General features: G+C 44.9%; 1 protein-coding gene across 1 annotated transcript in view; it reads left to right on the top strand.

The window, feature by feature from the left end:
* The first annotated feature begins 905 nt into the window (after positions 1 to 905).
* The window catches only part of LOC149340669 (uncharacterized), a 112,809-nt gene continuing 89,580 nt past the window's right edge, over positions 906 to 24,134 (top strand). Inside the window, exon 1 of the mRNA XM_089551328.1 lies at positions 906 to 1,797. Coding sequence (XP_089407454.1) covers positions 1,734 to 1,797 — 64 coding nt within the window. The 5' untranslated portion in view covers positions 906 to 1,733. The remainder of the gene's footprint in view (positions 1,798 to 24,134) is intronic.

Here is a 24,134-nt window from a genome sequence, read left to right on the forward strand (position 1 = left end):
CCTGTCCTGGAAAAACAATCACCCAGATATACATAGAAGATAAGATGAAAAAGAACTCTTACAACACACTACATGATCGGTCAAAACCACATGAACTCAAGAAAGTCTTAAAATTTGAGGGGCTAATTTTTTCGATACTGATGCCATTTTTATTAAGGGAATTTATTAGGTGCGGTAAATTCCTCTCAAGCATTTGTTTACTATAAGTTGTCCGATGCGTTTTAACCTCCCACTTTTCAGAGTGACGTGTGCTGTAGGCGGGCACGTTTAAACGTAAATTAGCGATGTCAAGTAATATAGAATTAGTATGTTTCTTTATACCAAAATAGAATTCGCGCCGGAGTCGATATTTGTCAGTCTCGAATTTTGTTTACGTTATATCTCTGGAAGAGAGGGTCACTGTGTTTTGATTTGTATCGGGAAAAAAAGAAAACCCTCCTGTATTGCCATTTTCGTTGTTATTTCCTTCCTCGGATTCAGGGAGTGAAGTTTGACGGACAAGCAAAAAACTTTGCTCCAAAGTTTCCCTCTCGCGACTGACTCATTTTTGCAGTAAAACAAGCAATCTAAACAAGCAAAAAGGACAGGTGCTTTGTTCTTTAATGTTTTTCTGCGCTGGTTAAGGAAATGCAGTCGTATCCAAAAGCAAACGGTTCACTTTAGCCATCCGCATCTTGTCCACACGCACTAACGAATTAGGGATTTTGGGTTTCAGCTGCTGTCACTGCTCCCATCCCCTGGTAGATGGCGGCAGCGGTCTCGACCCGAGTCCAGTGCTCAATTTCCCCTCCGAGGGCGCGATGACGTCAGGGGTCTTCCTCTCCCTCCCCCAACCGCTCCCCCGGCGGTCGCCTAGCGGCGCCAGCGCCGAGAGTGTAGCGGATCCCGCGGGCGGCGCGCTCCCTTACTCGGTCGCAGCCAGTGGAGCGATAGCTTCGCCCCCGGTCCAAGCGCGCTTGGCCCAAAAGTTAGCGGCGACGATGCTCCGCGCCTCAGACGCCGCCGCTCCGGGCTGCTGCCTCCTCAGTCGGCGCTCCGCCGTCGCCTGAAGTCACGCGCGTGCTCTGTGCTGCTGCTGCCGTCGTCGACGTTTGTTGTTTATTCGTTGCCGCTCTCCAGCGATCGTCGCGTCCTTCCCTTTGCTCTCTGTCGCTTCGCGCTCACAACACCCGGGCGACCGTCGGCGCCCGCTTCTTTTTTTGTTCTTTTCGGAGTATCGAAAAACTTGCTTCGAGTTGTAGACTATCGACAAGGGAAGAAGAGGAGGGTCTTCGACTGCCGCCAGATCAGAAGTTGCCCTGACATCCGGATCAAAGCGCTCACGTGTTGACAACAGCATCAGCGCTTCGTTTCGCGGCGACATCCTTTCGCTCGTTCGTAGATTCGCACTTCTTCGCTTCCTGTGGACTGCGTTTTTTTCCTCGCGTCGGCGGAGTTGACTGCGTGTCTGTGGGCGTCCGTTCTGTTCTCATCATCACTCCGGGACGAGAGTGACCGGCGGGAGAGCAGAGGAGGAAGAGGAAAGCGCGCGTCGGACGGATACCCCCCACGCGGCTGTGTTTTCGTCCCGTTGCCGGCTCAGGCTGTTCACCCACGTGCGCGCTATCGCCGCCGCGCGCGGAGTTTAGAAAGTGCCTGGGCGTCCGCGACCAAGTTTCTTCTCGCATACTCTCCCCGCTCTCGCTCGAGCACGCTGTGAGTGCGTGGAAGGCCTCCCTGTTGCACAGCGGATTATGTCCCTCTCAAGAGCACTGTGGTGGCTGCTTTGCTGGACTATCAGCTGCCTGTCGTTCCAAGGTAAGCGCCGAGTCTGTACCGCGTTAACAGGTGCGTTGTTGCGTTCAGTACGCTGTCTTATTGAAGAGGTTTGCGAGTAGTCGACAGCTTTACGCGAGGAGACAACATCGGCACGGCCCTTCCGAAATCAAATGTTATCCGAAAGACCGTTTTGTAAACGATATACGAATTCAGCGTCAGGAAATTGCCCGTGGACAATAAGTGACGCCGTAATGGAGAGCTCTGGATTAATTTCGACCACTTGGGATTCTTTAGGATGGACTAACATTGCGCAGCCACACACGTTTTTGCATTTCGCCCGCATAGAAATCGGGCCACCACTGTCAGGATTCGATCCCGATACCATGGCTCAGCAGCTGAACAGGGCGCTATCACAGAGAATCAGTACAGAAAAACTACGGCGGTCGCAGCTTGAAGGAGACGGCATTAGGGCTCGTAAAGAACCCCAGGTGGTCAAAATTAGACTGAGACCTCCACTGCGGAGTGTATAATAGCCCGCGTGCGGATTCGGAAGGTTAAACGCCTCACATCCTACCAGGGTGTAAAATAAACGAAAGCAAAACGTTGCCAGCTACTGCGGTTCCTGCTGTCTGCAGCACTATGGGATAAAAGTTGGGTATGCTAAGAACTTAACGGGCAGAACAGCTGTGATGGCACAGAAAGTCGAGTTTTACCAGGGCGTATCCTTAATTAAAGGTTCCCGTGTGCTGTGCGATTTCTGTGCGCGTTAAAGATCCCCAGGTGGCCGAAATTACTCTAGAGCTTTCCACTGCGGCACCGCTTTCTTTCTTCCTTCTTTCACTTCATTCTTCGTCCCTTCACTCACGGCACGGATGAGGTGTCCACCGAGAACTAAGACAGTTACTGCGCCGCTTCCTTCGTAAATACCATTTTTATTTTTTTTTCAATTTTTCTTTCAAATTTTATAAAATTTTCTGCGTGTTCCACACCGTAAAAGGCGGTGCTTCATGCCTTGCACCACAGTCGTCCTCTAAAGCTTGTGCTCTCTACCCAAACCACTTCGTGGTTGGTCACATCCAACATTCTTGCACAAAAGTTTTGAATATTGGATCATTGTAAGGTGTTGTTATCTAAATGTTTAAAGTAATGGTTCATTCTTCAGACTTGTAGCAAAATCTTTCTTGTAAATTTTTTCCATTGCTCGCATGGAGCAGTTAAGACTGCCATAGAAAACCTATGGGGAACACTTTTGACGACAAAAAAAAAAAAAAAAATGCGAGCCTGTCGATGGGAGATGTGCGGATATATTGATTGTTATAGTGAAATGTTACAATATATGAAAAAGCTGCGTTCATAAACTGGTTGCTGCTGAAAAATGCCTTTGTCCAGAATTGTTCGGCATGGTTTCGTGCTAAGAAGATCATTTTCAAAGTTAGCACATTTTTTACACTTTTTATTTCCCTGTTTTATTTTTCTCTTCGTAGAGAAGTAAGAATAGACTGTTTGGACCAAAATCTACTAATTACTGTAGGTTCTAAAACATCTGGCGATTACACAAAAAAATGCACTCCACTTCCCGCAACAAGGCGCTTGAAAAAATGCACCCACAAATTCTCAGGTCGTTTTGCGCAACCCTCTTCTAAGGTCATTGCGAAGTGCAGAAAAATTAGAAAAAGAAAAGATTAAGAAAGACGCGGTTAGAGTAGTTCAGTATTGGTTGAGCGCACTCGGAAACCCTTCCCGGCTGCCGGCCTCAATGTTTACAGACAAAACGTTTTCCCGCATTTCGTGCGAAACGCTGTTTAGCAAGCCCCCGAGAAGAGCTTGGCGAAGCGAGAGAAGTGTAAATAGAAATAAACAAACAGAAGGATGTCTAAACTTATTACAGGCTGACCTGCGCGGTTCGCGTGCTTGTGAAGCTTGAAGAGTGCCGAGCATCGTGCAAACACGCTAGGCAACGGTGATGGATTTTTCCTTTCTCCGCGCTTACTTTGAACCCGTGCCACCGTTTTGGCTAAATCCAGCTTGACTGGGACTGCAAAGAACGCCTGCTTTAAACCGGCGAAGGCGCAGGTTTAAAGCCGCGCAATTTTCTCTGTGCGCAAAAAAAAAAAAAGAAACATCTTACCTGTAGGAAGACAGCAGCTGGAAGTGAAAGCACGTGTTCCATCTCACAGCCTGATGTATTGACAAGCATGAAGTGGTAGCGCATGCAACAGACACCGGCATCCATTTAGTGCGATAACTAAGCGCTCTTCGCCAGCATTTTGCCTTTGTTATAGTTAAGTCGAAAATTTTTTTTAGCTCCGTCGTAAGCGTACTCACCGTGATATTGTCATGTCTCAAGTGCTGCGGGCATCCTGTCTTCATAAAAAAGAAGAATCAACCTTCAATACCAGCTTAGAGCACCTTGTCTGCGCATTCTATGCCTTTATGTTAGTAGACGCGGGCGCACTTAGTCACTGCATTTTATGAATACATTTGTTTCACATAATCTCTTCTAGCGTCTCTGTACAGTCACCTTTTTTCATGGGAGTCAAAATCATGGAGAAAAAAAATACGATTCATGTCTCAGTAAGAAGAGTGCAAAAAATGGGAACTAGAACCCTAATGTTTTATGCTACTCTGTACAGGTTTTTTTTGGCTTGATGCTTTCTTCTATATGCTATGCTAATTTATCTGGAAGGAAGAACTTCGGCGTAGTATGTCGTACACAAAACTGTCGGGTCCTAGCGCTGGCCGTACGTGTCAGACAGAAAGTACTAAGAAGAATGTGTTACCTGGGGTAAAGTCATGCAAATAGTGATGTCTCGGGATGGCCGGTGGTGCAATAGAGCTACCCAATGGCTGTACTTCGCTTCCCTGAACGAAGGATGAGTGTATAAAAGTTGTGAAGGTGGACATTTGCGAGAGCGTTGGAGCTTGGCTTGTGCCAATTACTTAGGATCATTGTATGCCTTATAGAATAGCTGCTGCATTATCTTGGGAGAAGGACTAAAACACAGAAGGTTAAGAGAGTATTTTGCCAAGAACAGAATGGAATAAAACGCTTTTGAGATCTTCTGGGTCCACTCCTGGCAGCTACGCTGGCGCAGAGAAAACATACTGTTTAACAAAATGCAAAGTTGGAAATGTGGGTGCCTGCACCCGGCTTCCTGCAAATCAGTGGGCGCATGAATATTTTTGTTTAGAAAGGCTGCTAGAGAACATCGAGTTACAGATATTAGCTGCGCTTAGAAACCTATCGCCTCTAACTATTGCAGAACGATCACGTGGTCAAATGCACCCCCCCCCCCCCCCCCCCCTCCAAGAAAAAAATGGTAGCGTTTTAACGCAGTTAGACCAAGCAGACGTGTGAAAGGATGTGTTTAGTCTGCTGGGCTCATGGTATTGCTTTGCTGGCTCGTCGGCACGTCTGACGACGATATTAGTTCGATAGTAGTATTAGTTGATGCACAGCGCGAGAGTGTGTATATTAGTTCGACATTGGTATTACTTGAAGAAGCCGACGATGTGCAATGATGCACAGCGCGAGAGCATGTTGCAGTTTAACACGAGGCGCGATCGACTGCGGGGACAGCATAGGGCTCTCGTGCAGGTGCCAGTAAAGCTGATCTGTTCGCATTACCGCGGGATCAAATCCCAGTTGCGGCAATATTCACTTTATTGATTTATTTAAGGTTTGGCTAAGGTCAACCCCAAGGTCTAGCTTCACACAAGCTCTGTGTGCCGGTTAGTCCTCGTTAAATAGTGATTTCGTACTAAGACGCCGAATTCGCGTAAGATGCCACATAGAAACAGTAGGTTACTAGAATTGGTGAACAGCGGGTTCAGATGGCCTTTATTTGTGCCTTTGAATTTCGACTTTTCTAACGGTATTTAGATCAGCTGCAATTGCATCCTTGATAACTAGGAAGACAATCCAACAGTATTTTGATATAGAGATCACCTTTGGTAAAATGCTTCTTTACATCCTGGCATTTCTATGATCAGTCTGCTATTTTGCCGTGTAATTTCCAAGATCAAATATTTTAAGTCATCTACAATCCCACCATTGCTTTCCCACAACAGTGTTCAGTGTTCATGTCCCAAATGTGAAAACGATCTCGTACATTCTAGCAGAGTAATTATGTGCTGTTTATGCGCTACATCAAGGATAACATATGCACGTTGAATAAGGTCCTTCCTCTAATTGCTTGCGCGATTATAGGCCTGGAATATCTTTCCTCTCGAGCTCTGACCGCATTAAGAAAAAGATGTTTTATATATACGCAGCTGGCATGCTAAGACCAGTAGGAGAAAATAAACCCTCCACAGCAGAGATTATAGAAGAAAGCCGACTTAAAATAAAATTAGACGAAAGAGAGCTGAGTAGTAATGAGCTTCATTTACGTTGTTGGTGGCGTGAGGGTGTGTCGAGAAAGGCTATGGGTTCCCATTAATAATAAAAAAAAAAAACTGTTGTAGAAACAGACCTGCATCAGATTTTAAACGTGGTAGCTATATGCATTGTGTTGTTGCTAGGACGTCTCTGCAACGAGATTAAGCCTGGCGTTTCACTTATTCAGTTTAGGATTTGCATACTGCAGGGGTTAAAACGGTAATTTTAATACGCTAGTAATTTAAGGGGTTAATACTCACAAACACGTTTCAACGAGATATCCACCTGGTCAGACAACACCATTTCAATTTCAAGAGTGGTTTCGTGTAGATGATATAGCTTTTTACTAAAACCTTCTATCGAATAAAATGAAAAACCTTGTACTATATCTTTGTCCCGAAAAATAGCACAGACAGTCACGGCTCTGCCACTGCTTTTCTCTCCCTTGCGAGTGCTGCAAGGCAAACGGAAACGACATCCTGTTGGTGAGATACTAAAAGTTTACCTTCGCTTGGGTGAAGTATTTCTGAAAAGAAACCATTTATCTGCCTCGCGTCATTAATCTTCGGCAGGTGCCCTTCGCATTTTCGCCTCGTTTTTTAAAGTTAGCTTGATCAAATTCGCGTTTAACAGTGAGAAAAGAAGTAGAAACCACAATAAGGCGCAGTGTTACTCATTCGGTAGGCAACATGCCCATTTTTGCATTTGGTCACAGTGCAGTGTCACTTTTGAATTTAATTTTGCTCACTGTTTCTTCCAAACGACCGCGGAAGGCTCAGTGGCTGCGGCATTCGGCTGCTGAGGATAAGATCACGGGATTAATCTCCGGCCACGATGGTCGCATTTTGATGGAGGAAAGATGAAGAAACTGCCGTTTACTGAGATTTTGGTGCACGTTAAAGAACACCTGAAGATCGAAATTAATCCAGATCCCTTCATTACGGCGTCTGTCGTAGTTAAGAGTGTGACTCCGGCAAGGAAAATGCATTAAAAAACCTAACCATTATTTATTCGTTTAAAACACTGATATCGTGCAAGCTCGTCTTTGTTCAGTTATACAAGTCGATTTCAGCACCAAATGAACGCAGTGCGTGGCGCAAGAAATATTATTCTTATTGTCTATGTGAAGAAATCTTAATATGCTGGCACTGAAATATGCTTTAGAAGAGGGCTTCGAATTGATTCCACCACCTTGGGTTCTTTGACGGCACTAACGTCGCATCGAATATTTGGATACAAAGTAGCCAAGAATGCCACTATTTCTGCTTTGAGTCCCAGATTTTTAGCGCCAAAATCAGGAAAGCTAGGACTGTACGCCGGAAAGCAAGGGGCTAATTGTTCAGTGCACCTCGCAAATAACAGGCTCATGTGACCGACTATCGGCCATCGCTTGGACAGCCATGATGACCTTTCAATAGTTCCAGGTAGTCACTCGAGCGGACACTGATTTTCGGGTGCCACCTGTTTGTTCCGCTTCGATGTGAAGAAATTATGAGCCGGAGGGTATATTCTTACTTTTCCACTTCGAGAACTAGTACGACACAGCATCAGTTCATTAATTTTTATCCAAATCAATCTAGGAGTCAGAGACCGGCGTCAGTGCGCAGGCAGCGATCTATTCATCGCAAGGCTTCACAATTCTCTTCTCAAGCAGGCGCTGGTTAAGAGTGTAGGAACTTCTGGGAACACTTTAGGATGATTGGTGAACCATTTATACCGTCATGATGAAAAATAAAAACATAGAAAAAGCTAGCTCCAAGTCGTGTAGTATTACGCACCTTACTGGCAACACTTCTGGCTTCCGGTTACGCGCATGGCATAGTGTGAAAGTATGTGTAGCCTGAATAAACTCGTTACAGTACGTGTGAGCTTTAAACAAGTTAACATTCATGGAAGAGTGAAACGCATGAAATTTGTTTGCCTGGAATTTGTAGGTTCTTTTTTAGCTTATAAGTGCATAGAGACGTGTTGGAGAAAGGAATAGAGAGAGAAAAACGAATTTCCTGCCAATGTTCTTTTGTTTAATTATCGTTTGGCGCTAAATTTTAAAGCGCAAGGATGCACTGAGAGCAATCGAAAATTTCTACGACTTGAAGATTATACCACCGAAGTTGAGGAAAAAAAGAAGAAATGGAAGCCCTTAGATACTGCCCTTTAGAAAACAGATGTCGCTGGTGCTCTTGAATAATACGCTAGTCACGTAAGCTGGTCGGTATTGCTGTGCTTGCGCGCACCTATCTGGCGTCTTCGAGAGCTTAACGCATCGGTATTACTAGAAACATATTGACATGCGCTTCTAGGTAATACTTATACTTCAGAGTGTTTACGCTCCAACATACTACACTTGTCATCCGCGGCGTTACTTTGCCATAAACCATACATACAAGTTCATTTCACGTCGTTATAATTAACGAAGAAGTCTAACGATGCCCTCAGCCGCCACATTGAACATAACCATTCAAGCAAGCTTCACGTCGTCATGCATGACGAATAACTCGAAAGAGTTTGCATGAACCTCAACAGCTAGGGCTTTGTAGATTACACTGTCATTCTATTTTTGATTAAGGCGTCTAACATGCCACACGCTAAATGAAGGCGACAATCGAAAAATGTGGAATAAAAAAGGGGATAGTACGAACGCAAGAGAGCGCATGTAGATGGAGCAGTGATCAATGAACTTTGCATCCGTGACTCTCAAAGCAAAGTCAGCTTTGTGAATTGCGAACGAAAATTTATAGCCTCGCGTGTATGCGGCGTACTCTGCAATCGATTATCGCCCAAACACAGTGCGTTTGAGAACAGCATGCTTCTTTGGATCGGTTCTTAAGATGCCGGTCACTACTCTAGCAAGCGAGGTCATTCAACCACTGGATAATGTAGGAAACTGCTCATTACAGTCATATATTTATTCCAAGAGTATTATTTATAACACTTTTCGATTCCTTTCTTCCTCGTTCCATTTCTCTCAGGGTGTCTTTACCCCTTTTCGTTCGTGAACTCTGAAACGCAGAATACATTTATTACTTTTTTTTTCCTCACAGCACCGGTAAGTTCCAAACGCGCACACAAAACGAAAAACTTACGTTGGCGTGTAAAACACCCGCCTTCGCGCCAAGATACCGCCAGCTCAGCTCAGCTGTGGAATATCAGGTCGACCAACCATGCAGCCTGAAGTGCAGTGGAAGCTCATCCTTTTCACCTCATGCCATTCTTTCCTCGGACATGTGAAGATCGAAAGAGAGGCACAAAGAAAGAAAAAAAAGAAGGAGAGATTTAGTAGGGGTAAAAAAAAGAAAGCAAATCGATAGTGGATAACCTGAAAACAAAACACTGCGGTAAGTTTGCAGGAGGATTTTTTTTAATACTTTTTCGCTAAGCAAAACCACGAACTGAAAGGCGCGGCCGAAAGCCTGACTAGAGAGGTTGGAAGAAGAAAGAAAAATAAGGAGAAAAAACAGGGATGAGGTGCCGCTTTAGCGCTCTACTCCTAAACCAGACTACGCAGGCAGCACCGCAACGCTCTGAACAAGGCGCAGCCAAGCTATACTGCAGCGCCCGAGCTCCCTTTCGAGAAACGCTTTCTCTGTATCTGTGCCCCCCTTCTCCTTCTATCCCTCTCTCCTTCGTTCTCCTTGCCGGGTACACGGGTTCACGCTCCTCGGAGAAGCGCAAACCGTCGTTCTGGTCGTCTTCGCCGTCGTTGTCGTCGTGAGAGGAAATTTAAGTGATTACAACCTGGCGAGTCCGCTCCCCGCGCCATTACTCTGTCTTTCGCTTTTAGTTCGCCCGGCGTTGCGGCGGTTCAGAGTCGCTACACCGGCAAACTCTTCGGGGCAGAGCCAAAGGGGTTTCGCTCTCCCCTTAAAAGGCGCGCTGTTTCTCGCTCCGCTTTATGGCGCTCCTGATGGAAGCCGCTCCTTCGCGCGGCCGCGATGGCGCTGCCGCTGCTCTTTCGTTGGCTCTTTCTATTATTTAGGCACGAGCGGAGCTCAGGCAGAGCGAGCGCTTGCTTCGGCTCGTTGGAACAAGGTGCTGCGTTCTTTAAAGACAAGCGCCAATCGAGCGGAAGCTGCTTTACTCCTGCCTCGCGCCGCAGGGGTTGGTCGTTATTTGATGTCTGTTCATTATTTGCTGCCCTTTCAAGTTCGACCCGGTCGACCTTTGGGCGTTCCTGCGTAATGTGAGAGTGAGTCCGCACCGCTTTATACCTTGGAGTCGGTTAGAGGCAGAGCTTGATTGCCGGTATTGACCTAAAATGCTGTTGTTTAAAGTGTTTCTGAAACATAAATGTTTAATGAAATGAATACTTTTCTTGCCTAACAAGGAGTGGTGAAATGTGTTGATGTACTTCTTGTGCAATTGTTGTTGCGGTGGCTACGTGTTACGTCTCACTCTTGCTGATAGACTGTGCAGAAAACTAGACGCGCAAGTTGTGTAGGTATAATAAAAAGAGGAAATTGCAGCCAGATTAGCAAAATAAGCATCCGGCCTACTACCGCGTTGTAATGCAGGGAGCATAAAAATATAACAGAAGACATAGCAGACACATGCGCATGCGCATACAGATAACAACAGCGCAAACTTAAATGAGTCAAGAAAGGCCAGTCGCCTTACATAAAATACAGGAGGGCCCAACAGTTTTGTCAGCTGACGAACGGTGTCCTCACTGTTCACAGAACGTTTGCTTAGACGCTGTATGAAGATTGCACTTTGAATTGGGACTTGATTAATGCGCTCTGATGCAATGTCCGGATGTACTCACAGCTAATGGCGCAGAATTTTATCGCTCTTGCAATACACAGCTTCACTGCAGCGTACGCCGACAGGAGCAAAGTTAATGGGTTAAGCTTAACGGTCACTAAAGGGAAATATCAAACTAAGGAAAGCGGATAAATTATTCTTCGAGAACACTACCTGCGTTTTGTTTTATGGAGAAGTCTGTCATAGGGCTTAAGTTGAGAAAAGGGGAGTGGAATGCAGGGTATAGAAAGTTAAAAGAAGGGGTGGAGACCATTTATTCTACGCGGAAGGGTGGGTGCGTTGTTGAGAAAGCCGCAAATAAAAGTCCCGCAACCATTCAAGATTCAAGAAACCATTCAAACCAATCAAGACGAATCTTCAGTGGCGGCGCCACATGTGCCTCGCTTTTACGAAATTTTATGGCGCATAAAAACGTAGTTTTCGCTGAACGATGACATATTTGCTATCAGATGAGTCCACCTATCGGTCTATTTTGACTTAGTCTTCCAGATTAGTATCCCTTTAAAGATCGCGTGTTTCGCACTGCACATGTGTGGAAATCTGAGATAGAGGTGTTGAGAAATTTGAGGTTACTAACTCTACTGTTTAAGTTACGACCACGCGGCTATTTCTAATGCAAGGAGGGTTGCGTTGCCAACGTGGTGGTGCCTTGAGAAACAAGGGTCGGCAGCTTCAAAGTGAATTCGTCGGCGCCTTTCTGCATGGTGATTGGGTATGACTGATGTATCGGGCTTTATGCTTTGCCTCGTCGGCCATGGTAACGCAGAGAATGAACTGTTATATATATATATATATATATATATATATATATATATATATATATATATATATATATATATATATATATATATATATATATATATATATATATATATATATATATATATATATATATATATATATATATATATATATATATATATATATATATATATAATGTGCCTCGTTGGACGCTGCTTCCCGCTCCCCGATTGAACCGCTCGCCGCTGGCCTGTTGAACCGGCTGGAACGCCTCGACTGTGAGATGTCGTGAATTAAATCCTGCTATGTTTTTCAATTTCCGTTGACTTTATCTTATATTTACCAATCAGCTGCCAAGAAATCAGTTTTGATATATATATATATATAAACAATAATTGTGAGTTTGCGAGTAGACATTTCGGACAGAGTGGAAAAGGACAGGCTCTGTCCGAAACAATGAAGTGCATATTGCAACCGCGCAAAACGACGAGGGACGAAGAGAGGAAAGTACAGGACAAGACTCTTCGTCCCTCGTCGTTTTGCGCGGTTGCAATATGCACTCCATTGTCAACCACCAACTAGCCCGCCTTCACTTGTTACATCTGTCCGAAACGTCGACTCGCAATAAATATTTACCTGAATGAAGCGTTCCTCAATATATAAATATATATATATATCTTTATAGTCAGCTTTCGTAATAAGGTTAGATATATAATGGCTAGGAAGCGCTCAATTAATAAGCAGATGCGTTGAAAACGACGTTCAAATATCGCGGAGCGGTTGCGTTAGAGAATCATGCATTCACACTAAAAAATAATTATTTAAGTGTTAGCGACTCTGTCAAAGTGGATGGCAGGGTATAACGTTTAAAGCAACCCTCTGGCCAGTCGGCGAGGATCAGTCACGCGGTTTCGCCATTTCGTACATTTTGCTCCCCACAGCACGCCAAAGTCCTCATTTATCGCGCAGCACGCAGGCAGGCTGCAGCTGTCGGCATGCATGGTTTCCTAACCGTCGATACTCATCACTAGACGCGATCGGCTCGAAACGCGCATCTCTGTGCTCCCTTCGGGACCCGGTCAAGCTCACTCATGTAGTTCGGCTTCGCTCGTCGTCGAACGCTCAACTCGCGCGACCTCTTCTGCAAGCTAGGACGCACATCTGCACGAGACATTTTGCATGACTGATCTTCGCTCCGCTACAGGACGTCGAGCACGTGGCGCGGCGTTTCACGCATTATGCATTTACTGTAGCAGCAGTGGGGTTCCTGTGACGTGTATGACGGGGTGATAAGGTGCGTCTGCAGCACTTTCGCGCGTCTGGTACCACAGGGACAAAACTGCTAAATATGAGAAGAAAAAATAATTCTTAGACTCCCAACATACCCTGTTGGCATTGGCGAATGCCACAATATAGATACCCGGTGTGAATTCGGCTGCCAGGGACTGTTTAACGGGCCCAATATCTCAGTGCACGGAAGTTCGATCGTTTCATCGAAATTTAAATTCGACAGCATCGCCCGGTTATTGAGGTTGCAATGGTGGACAGTGGCTACCGTTACAGCTGTGGCAGACGCGTTAACCAGATTTGCAGTTTCTGATAAAAATCAAGCTGCATAACGCTCTGTACGAAATATGTTAACTTCTACATCATAAAATACACCAACTGTGCCTGTATTTGATCTATAAGGAGAAAAAAAGACGCTATTTTGCAAATATGCAATGCGAGAAAACCAACTCAACGGGCTTTCAAATGCGCATTTTTTGAAGTTCGGTATTGCGAAGCGCATTGCCGAATACGAAAATTTAAAAGCACAGCTCGCCTTCGGTGTTGACGGCCATTAGTTTCGCAATATCACCTTGCCCCTAAAGCCAGAAATAAAAAGTTTATTATTTGATTTTATTATTTTATTTACGTCATTGGTTAATTATAAATCTATATGAGGTACGTAATGTCCGCCTTGCTGCAAAATCCAGCTCAGCTTATCGCACCTATGTATCTCGCAAGATTTTTATAACAAAAATCTGTAAAGGTAAAAAGAAAACCTTGTGTTTGTCCGTACGTCCTTTTGTATGTTTCAAAGATTAACCAATTTTTCAAGAGAAAAATACTCCGAACCACAGCTCACATGAAGATGAAGGAAAAGAACGTCACTTATCATCACGTAGCAAAACGTCACTCGCCTCCGAGGCACAGCCTTCGGAAGAAATACTATGCTATGGAGCTTAGTGAATCGAAATCTCCGTATACTGGCAGCTTTTCATAAAACACCAGAAGTTTAGCCGTTGCTGGACATATCTCATGTGTGCCGAAACTAAAAAGCCCATTAGCTGAAAAGCGCGATCTCCTTTTGATTTGACCTATCGGTCTTCCAGTCGAATGTATACGATTAATAATAACATTTCACCTAGTTTATGGCAGTTCACGCTGCAGGTACTTCTGGGGAGAAATGTGGGAACGCCTGTACGTAGAGAGAAAAAGAAGAAAGAAAGAGCGGTAGAGGAAAAGCGGATGTCGCAGTTTACTGAGAATCACGAATGTGATGCAACTGGATATTTGCCTGTTACTTTCGGTAAAGTAAGTGGTATCGCAGTGCTACACACCAACGTAGTGCCACATTTGGTACCAAATTACAATTTACCATATTGTATAAATTGTCATGAACTGAGAGCCTTTGATAAATATTTGCCCTTTGTTCATTATACCATAAATATTCTGTAGAAAGTATACAAAACTCTTCAGAGAATGTCTCAGAGCCTAATGACTAGAAGTAATCTTGCCTTGTCTAATGCCTCATCCATCGTTCGCATCGGGAATGGAGAAAAATGACGACTATACGTGCAAACTGATAAAATATTAGTCCGTACGGTTTGAAAAATTTGGGCCTTTAAAAGATTCTCACAAAAATGGTCCTCAAATTATGGTATTAGTGGGATAGACTGACCCACAAGTGAAACTAAAATTGTAGAACGCCTTGATAGCATGAGAGCTGTCATGACGCTCATAATATAAGCGTAGCGCGTTGTACAAAATGCACAGTGAAATCTTAGCCAAATTTTAATTCCATTTCTTATAGCTGTGTCCGAAGAAAACAGAAATAAAAAATTGGAGGGGACACTTCAGCTCCGCCTTAAGGGTACGAAGCGATAGCGTTAATGAGTTAATGCCCCTATATGCAGAAGGTCATTATATATTTTATATATTTATAGATCTCTTGGAATCCTAATAACCCTCATGGCGCATAAACCCCATGGCAGGTGCTCCTAGCGATGGCCTTTCTAAAACACAGGTTGCTGTTCCCGAGCGACAAATAATTAATTTAATTCCCATCTGCCACGGTGGGCAGGTTGTGAGGACGACGCAAGGTCACGTGACCTTGGTGGCCCATCTGCCAGAGTCATGCCCGTGATTTTTCGCTCACAACGCCGACGCCGACCACGCCGACACCGGCTTTTCTGGGCGTCGGGGCCTTTTACACTGTCGCGTTGAAATTGCTTCATGGCGTGGGCTTGTATCAAAGGGGTACAAAACGTGAGTGCAATGCACGAAGGGGCCCAAGAGAAGCCTCACACCCACAGCTTAGGTGCTTTTCTCAAAGGTATGCGGGATTTATAAAGTAGTGGGCTAGCGCCGTTAAATCCCGTAATGCTTTTTACTAGTATTAATGTCTGAGATGGAGAGTCCATATATCGGTCCAGAAACTTCATACACTCATTGCCAAAGACCACTGATATTTCCGGCCGTAATTGCTTTGTTTCGACGGAGCCAGAAGCTGCGTTATGCAGCATGGCGCAATCGTCTGCATTAGAGCGGCCGCAAATGGCTCTTCTGCTTCATATTATACAGCATTCAGGTTCACGGGCGATTATCGTGAACTTTGCAAACATTTTTTAATCATTCCCCGGGCCACCTACGAAACACTGTGCTATTTTTTTCCTTCGAACTATTCATCACTCACGGCCCACTATGAGCTTAGCTCATATTTCTCTCGTTTTAATAACATGCAAATTTAATCCTTTCCGTGCGCTACGGAACGGAAAAAAATTGCGACATCCTCGCAGAAAGCTAAGCTGTGCTGGGCGAGCCACTCACAGTTTCACTTTACGATCCTCTTTCAGTTCTTTTTCTAATCTGCTATCATGCAATAAAAAAGGAGAAAAGATAGCTTAGATCGTAGATTTCAGGCAGAGCTGTCCAGGCCGGAGCTGATAAGCTCGCGCACTCGAAGAGAACCCATCGATGAAGATAATTACCCGGCTACCTGTGTCGTTCCTTTATCTCGTCTGGACTTTTCTTGAGAAAAGTTACTCACTATATTTGCAATTCAATTCAATACATGGACTTTTCTGTTAGTGGCCATGCCACTATCAAGAATTAAGAGGGCCCTTAAGCTTCACCTTAAGATTAGGCGAGATAGCGCATTTTCCTTCTTTTTTATTTTTTAGATCACTGTAACATCGGTCCACATCCCAAACACACCTTACTGTCATACACACTACAACGCGTTCACTTGGTGCCCCTCTAACACGCTCGAACCAACGACCCTTCATGACATGCACCGTCTCGCCTGCCCATCCCGAAACAAAATCCCATCCTTCCAGTTGATAAAACAATGTTCGATAGTTTCAGGTACATTGCACAGACGGTAATTGACAGAAGGTACAAAAATGTTCTTCCTACAGTGTATGTTACCTTGTGTCTACTAAATCTGATTACGAACCCTGTGACATGTTTTTTTTTCTCATTCCACTTCATACCCTGTGGAAAATGCGCATTTTAGACTGAAACGTTGAACCTCTTGTTTCACGCAGAAGCCATTTTAGCCGAGTGATGTTTCAGCTCAGGGACATCTATGATGAAAGAGTCTGCCGGAGTGGTTTCTGCTGTTGATACGGTGTCTATCGTTGCCGGCATTTTAGTGGTGGTGTCTCCTTTCATGCTGCTGCTGTGCAACCACTAGCTGAGTGCTTTGTAAATAATCTGCATATAACTCCTTCTGTACACACACAAGTCGTGTAGTAAATACCCTGTTAAAAAAAAAAACGATTATGACATATACGTTTCGTGCCCGCCTCGCACGCAGACGGCAGGTTCGAATCCAAATGTCTGCAAATTTCTTTTTTATTTGAAACTTCTGGGAATATTTCCGTCACGTTTCTGTGGCCTTCCTGTCCATTCTAGGACACGGCGGCAGCTTTTCGACCGAACGAGCTGTATAGGCTATCGAGCAAAAGGCGCCCTTATACAAGAAGAGAGCAGTCTGAGTGCAAACTTCACCAAGCTGCAGTAAAAAAAAAATGAAAGTAAGTGTGACAGAAAGAGTGTGGGAAGAAAGGATTCTCGACAACACAAAACGAAGTGAACTCGGTTTGAGAGGGGGCCTTACTCCGCCAGCCAGCGTTTGGACAAGACGACTGTCTTCGTCAAAACAGTCCTCGACTGTCATGACAGTCGAGAACTCGAAGGAAGGCTTCAGCCCCTGTGTACATTACTACGTATTGCACAGCAAAACAGTTCTTTTAGAGCAAGAAAGTCCCCTTTAAGGTTACGTCTTGCTTTGCGATTTTTCGTTATGGCATTTCCCTCGATATTCTTATGCCTTCACCATGGGTCTTCGTCACATAATTGTTAAAAAGACGGTAAAGAAGTGAACTAATTAAGCTGTTTAGACAGTTCATTCAAGGCCTAACTATCTAAAATAAAACGTTATAAATGGGTTTGATGAGAAGAAAATCAGACGGCAAATTTATTATTAGCTTATACCCTCAGTTATTCATAAACAGTTATGTTTGACCGGCGCGTATACGCCCACGAGAGACATTTACGACTAGTGAGGCTGCAACCTAATAAAATCGGTTTTAAGAGCACGTAAGGTGGATTTTATGTTTTCTCCAGACGTGCGCCATGTTCCCGCTAGCTTATGTATGTTTAAGAGGCGGAATGTTGGTCGCTTCTTGGCAACAGGAAAGGTTCTGTGTGAGTACAACTCAGCCAGTAAAGAGCATACTAAGCGGTGCCCGGAATGAAGTCTCCCAATTTTTTTTTTTAGAACTTAGCCTGTTTTTGCCAGCGGCGACATTTTTTTTTCTTGGAACTAGTCACTATTGAACTTAGTCTGCAGTTGTTTGAGGTCTGTCACGAATAACTATATACCAGCGCGGACGTGTGATTTCCACGCATTAGTTGAGCTTAGTGCCAGACTAAAGCGTTAAGGCAGGCGTTATCACAGTGCAAACAGCCATGTATGAAAAGTCGAATGAATGACCGCTCTAAGCCACTGCGGTTGCTCAGTTATTATGGTACTTGACTGCTGACCCGAAAGACGCGGGTTCGATCCCGGCCGCTGTGGTCGAATTTCGATGAGGCGAAATTCCAGAGGCCCGTGTACTGTGCCATGTCAGTGCACGTTAAAAAACTATAGGGGCTCGAATTTTCCGGAGCCCTTCACCACGACGTCCCTCATAGCCTGAGTCGCTTTGGGACGTTAAACCCCCATAAACCATAAACCATAACTGCACTGCTTCGTTCTGCTGACTTCCTGAATACTTAATGGAATTAAGGTGTGTATTAATGCCACAGCAGTAGACTCTACATCATGTGATTTCGCGTCCTGTGCTTGTCACAAAAGTCGCTGATTGGTCGAGAGGGGTCATGTGAACTTTTGACGCGATCACGACCTGCCCGTCGTACCAGGTGGCAATTAAATTAATTGAATGAAAGTAAATTCAGTAGCCACACCTCGACATGGCACTGCACGTCATGCTATGCCGCTTCCGACGTTAGTAACAATAGTTGGTGATTGGCAGGAAGGCAATGGCGTCACAAGGTCACGTGACCCCGGCGCGAAAAGCAAAACTGAAAAACAGTGGTTAAGCACGTAACCGGGAAAGGGTAAGGCGAACAAGTTGGAGCAAGTTCTCGGCAGACTCACTCAGCGCGTTATTATGTGTGCAGAAATATAGATGCAATCACAGTGAGAACAACGTGTACGTGATGAAAGAACTGACACGGACACATAAACAGGTAGCAGCAACGTTGCTGCGTATGCTGTCGCATGCCACTCTTAAGGTGATCTAAATGCCCTCATGATATTTAATCAGTAAAGTCTTCAGTAAACCTTTGTCAGTAAACCTTTTGGAAGGTGACGTCGGGTAGGAACGTTATGCAGGTCACTCCAGCTAAAAGCTTATAAATAAGTAAACAAAGGTCAGGAATGCCAAGAAAAAATGAATGCCACGGATTAAATGAACAGTAGTGAATGCCTACCATTCATCTTATCTGCTCTCCAAGGTTAATCGTGAGATCCCTTGAACACGCCCCCCCCCCCCCCCCCCTTTTTTTTCCTCCCTGCGTGGGTAATTTAGCATGGTTCTCGCCCTAATGCTCTTACTGCGTTTAAACCTTGTTTCTAATCTTCGTCTCAGCAGGTTCTAAGTAGTCTTAGTGCTCGTTGATCTTGCATCGCTATCTTTTTTTTTTGGCGTGGGATCTCGAACCTAATTACTGTGTCACAGCCAAGTTTTTTTTTTTTTCCCTCTAAGACACTTCATCTTCCAGATATGCGACATTTCGTGGTTCTCTTTTCTCGTGTTTTATGATTTACGGAAGCGGACGTAATTAACATCGCCCACGTCGACAACGGGAAAACAGCACCAACAGAAAAATGCGCCTCGTTTCTTGCTCTGCTCTTCTTCTTATCTTGGTTCGTAGAAGGCAGAGGCTCATTTTTCAGCGGGACAATTTTCTATGCGCCAGGGGGCGAGGGAGAGGACAGAACCGAATTCAATATAGGCTATTGGAAACCTTAGTTTTTGTTCTGAGCGAACTTTGAAACTTGAACAACTGCAGCCATTTGATTCTTATGCTCAGCGACCCCGTAAGTAGGGCGCTGGTTCGACGTAAGCGTCGGCAGCTATTTACTTTATTATTCTGTTCGTGCTGCCCTCACGGTCCAGTGCTTCCATTCGTCGATATTATTAGTTGCGCTCTGAAATGAGGGCCGAGAAAATGGTCGCTACAAGCATTGCGCTTTGTGGCTGCCATGAGGGTCCTTCTGCAATCTAGGGCAAGTAATGATGACGATAAGCAGCCAATATAAATTTTTATCCACTTTTTTTTATCCCGTATGCCCAAGTTTAGGTTGCTTAATATTCTTTCAGCTCGAATTCGTACTCACCATTGTGCGTTGTTTGATACTGCAGGGCCATTACAAGGCGTATTTTGATAAACATTTCTTTGATTATTACTTCACCAATGAATAGTAGTAAACTATTTTGCAAATAATTTCATATCATCAGCCTGACTACGCCCACTGCAGAATAAAAGCCTCTCCCATGTCTCTCCAATTCACCCTTTCCTGCAAATAATTTCACGTACGAATGAGCTGTGAAAAGGATATTGAATGGTAATGATGCAATGCGAGAGCATGATAAATGATTTTGAAACATTATTTTGATTTAAAACAATAGCGCGCAGCATTCTTAAGCATTGATGATTGATTGGCCAAATTTCAGCATTTTGTATTACCATCTAAAAATTTTTCAACCACTCAGTTCGCATTGTTCCTCGCAATGTTGGAAAAAGAAGGGCACGTTTGTACATTAATTTGTACCGCAGAAAGCGCGTAGGGCTTTTTGAAATCCTGCTTTGTGCGATGCATATTGATATCTATCGCGCATTGAGTCACACTGTATATTGAATAGTTATCGAAATTCAGCGCTATAAAGGTGGAGGGCATGACTTTTATCAGGTACTTGCCACCTTGCGTCGCAGCCAGCGCTCAGATAAAAATAGTGCTTTCTATTCTATTTATTGTTCAGTGAGTCCTTCGACATGTGGCAGTCGAAGAGTTGGACAGACGCAGTGTTTTTAAAATATGTTTTTGTTTTTCAGTACCGGTCGATTCAAATCGTAGCTTGGGCTCTCGTAGAGAAAAATATTTGCATGTCTATTTTCTTCCCGAGAGTAAGCGCATGAATAAACTGCTTTTCACGGTTAGTCCGAGCCGTTTTTTCCAGTCCATAAACTCCTATGCACAGAAGAATGTTCATTCCCTCTGTTAGTCAAGAGCATATAACCGGTACGAAGGCGTTAGTTGCATGGTCTTCCTAAGAGACGGCAGTAATGAGTAACAATAAAATGAGAGGCCAGCATGAAGAAAATGATAACAAGAAACCGAAAGATGCCTTGCTAGAATGTCAATAGCTTCGTGAGAACACGCTCGTAAGGATGAAAAATGAAGCATGCCAGAAAGCCATTTTCCACTTGATACTTACTCAGCAGGTAGACTAGGAAACATGGGTCATGTTGCCAGTCGTTTGTCATGAGACGGAGGCGTTAGAAACTGATACAAATTAAGCGCGCGAAGAGGTTTGTCTTTGCACGCATGTAACGCCACTACTAGGCGAAAACAGCGGGCATGTTTTATTGTATATTTTGAGAAGGTAGCGCAGGTAAAAGGCGGCAACCTTGGTGGTAAAGCGTTAATGGCGAGCTAAATTTAGTCGGACTAGTCTTGACTGACGAAGTCAAAACACTCAGACAACTCGTCCTTTTTTTTTGTTCGGTGGTCTCGCGTGCCTTCTTCGTACTTTTCGAATATTGTAACCAGATTTTCAAATTTTCGTTGTGCGTGGTAATTCTATTTGGGAGCATCTAGTGCTATTTTGTTTTGCTTTGAAATCAAATGCTTCCTATGGTAACCTTAATTTTTGTAAGTTGGCTTCTTCACAATAAGATTGTTAATGCGGCGAAGACAGCTTGCGGATTGCGAAGCGTTGTGTGACGAATGCCGAACACAGACACTGGAAACATCTCGAAGGCAGTGAAAATTGCCGCACAGTCACGCGAAACAGTTGTAACTATTTCCGCCTTCAGCTAAGGAGCATGGACCGGACAGTGAAATCAAAATTGAAGTACATCCCGTTGTTCCGTAGCTTTTGTTTGCTATTTGATAGCTTTGGCAACATTTGAAGTTTTCTGTGCACATATACTACTTAAACCTTGACAGCTATTTAACATCCCTAATAAAGGCTAGACCGGAGCGCTGCATGCGTATATAATACAGATAACGAAATTTGCGATTGCACTCATGCGTTCATGCCATCTTACCCAAATCAAGCTCAAACGAGGCCATAACAGTCAACCCCCCAGAATGGAAAAATGCAGGGACAACTACGTAGAGGGCAAAACGCATGTCTAGAACACGCTCTGGGCGTGGTTCGGGCTGAACACGCGATATTTATAGAAAACATTTGGATAAATATGGTCTCGATGTAAGCATGTGCAGTTAAATGTATAGGATTTCGTTATCATTTCTTGACTTCCTGGTCGTAGCGGCTTTGGGAGGTGCGGAACAGACAGTTCGCTTGTTCTAGACATGCGTCTTGCCCGCTGTACATCTACTGCTTTGCCAAATGCGAAAGTATGTTGCAGGAGAGGGGCCTGTCTGACCGTTTAATAAGCACTTCGTATCAAAATAAAAAAAATGTCGCAATTAGTACTGTGCATTTTCTTCGTGATAATGCAGATATTTGGATAACACGATTAATGACATTACCTACTACCAAGTACCAACTACTAGTACTGCCATTTGCTAGTACTTTCTTTGCACGCGCGCGCACATACACACGCACGCGCACACGCACACGTACACGCGTACACGCACACGTGCACCTCCCCCCCCCACTTTGCGCGCGCACGCACGCACATACATACGCACACGCGCACCCCTCCCCCCCCTCCCATTCCCCACCCATACACACACGCACACACGCATACATGCATGCGCGCATATGCACAGCTGCGTTTCTTGAAAACTGTCGGTTATGCTTCTGATCTAAATGGCCAATTCACTGACCAGCGTCTTACCGCCTGCCTTTTAGCGCATATTTTGACTATGCGGTGCACCGAAGCGATGTCGCATATACGTTTATAATGCCCCATTTTAATCATCCGCATTATGTAATTCAAACTGATTTTACCCTGTTGATAGAGGAGGCTCGGTTCTTTCAATTTCTACACCCCGTCCACGACCCCCTTTGTCACGCATTGTACGCCACTCCTCGCCGTGTAAGACAAATCTTCCCTGCGGCTACGGAACACTCATTCTTTCATTGGGCACTCTTTTTTCTCTCATTTTCTTGCCCTCAGGTCATATCTCATTGTTCCCAACAATCGGGCCCCCTTCGCTCTGATCCCCTTCAAGGCTAGCCGAGATGTAAAGCTGACAATATTGCCGAAATGAAAGGAAGAAAAATAAAATAAGAGAAGGAGGAGAGGCATCTCAATAAAACTATTCTCTTGCTTTTCTTCTTTTTTTGCATTTAAGCGCCCGAGAAGGCTTCTCAAGAAAGGAAGATGGCAGCCCCGAAAGGAACGGGAAAGGCGAACAAAAAAAGTGGAACAGCGGGAGTGCCCTCGCGTGTCCGTCGTGTCCGCGGGCCAGGGTTTAGGGTCGCCCGGGTCGCAGCCGCGCGCGCCTCGGGGCGTCCCTCTCGTCATTGAAAGCCAGGGTTACGAGGAGCATGAGGAGCAGAGAGAGAGAGAGAAGGAGGCAAGAAGGGGACAAGATGAGGAGGAGGAGGAGAACAGGACAGCGGCAGCGGGGAGAGCTTCGCGTTTCCCGAGAGCCAATAGCTGCACGCCCTCTCCCTCGTGCGCTCGGCCTCGCCATTGCGGGGCCCCAAGAAACAAGATTAACCAGAGTCGATAGCCCCGAGAATGCGTCTCGCGAGGTCCGGACGCCGGGTCTCACGCGGTGCGGCTAGGAGACTGAGTGTGCTCACAAAGTCCAACACAAGGAGAGGGGGAAGAAAGGGGGATGAAGGACACGACCCACCACTGACGAGAAATAGCCTCACGCGGGAGAGAGCGGCGAAGAAAATATCCAGCAGGATTTCCGGGACGCAGTGACTCCTCCTTTTGAAGCCCTGTGGATACGAGGAGCGAAGGTGTGTGAGGGTAGCCAGTAATCAACGAAGCACCCCGGATAGAACCATAAATCGGGTTAGTTCTGAACTCTGGTGGAGGAAATGCGCTATAAAATGTTCAGGGCGTCCGACATTGCCTCCCCGTAGAGCACGGAATGTTCGCTGAACCGTGCTACTCGACAGGGGTGCGATAAATTTATCCAAAGTTCATTGCTGGGATAAATGTCGTTTGTCGGTTTGATGCATTTTTATGAGCGGTACCTACGACTTCGAAACAAGAACCGTCCAGGCTTGATGACCGACAGATGCTCCTTACGAACTTTCGGGAGGAAGCTAGGAACGCCAGGATGCTTTGGTGGAACCTTGTGGTGCAGAAGCCATGTAAAGACATACGGCGGTTGAAGGGAGCAAAATACTTCTTTTCTTGGGAAGCGTGGTACCCTTTGGTTCCTTTGATCATCGTGTGTCCTGTCCCTACATCAGCGTGAATGTTTCTCACATACTAATACAACCTATTAGTTATGTTTTCTCGAAGGGGTTTTGTTTGTATTATATGTGGATTA

Source organism: Amblyomma mixtum, chromosome 6 (assembly GCF_055824585.1).
Source record: "Amblyomma mixtum isolate Tamu chromosome 6, ASM5582458v1, whole genome shotgun sequence".
Classification (NCBI taxonomy): Eukaryota; Metazoa; Arthropoda; class Arachnida; order Ixodida; family Ixodidae; genus Amblyomma; species Amblyomma mixtum.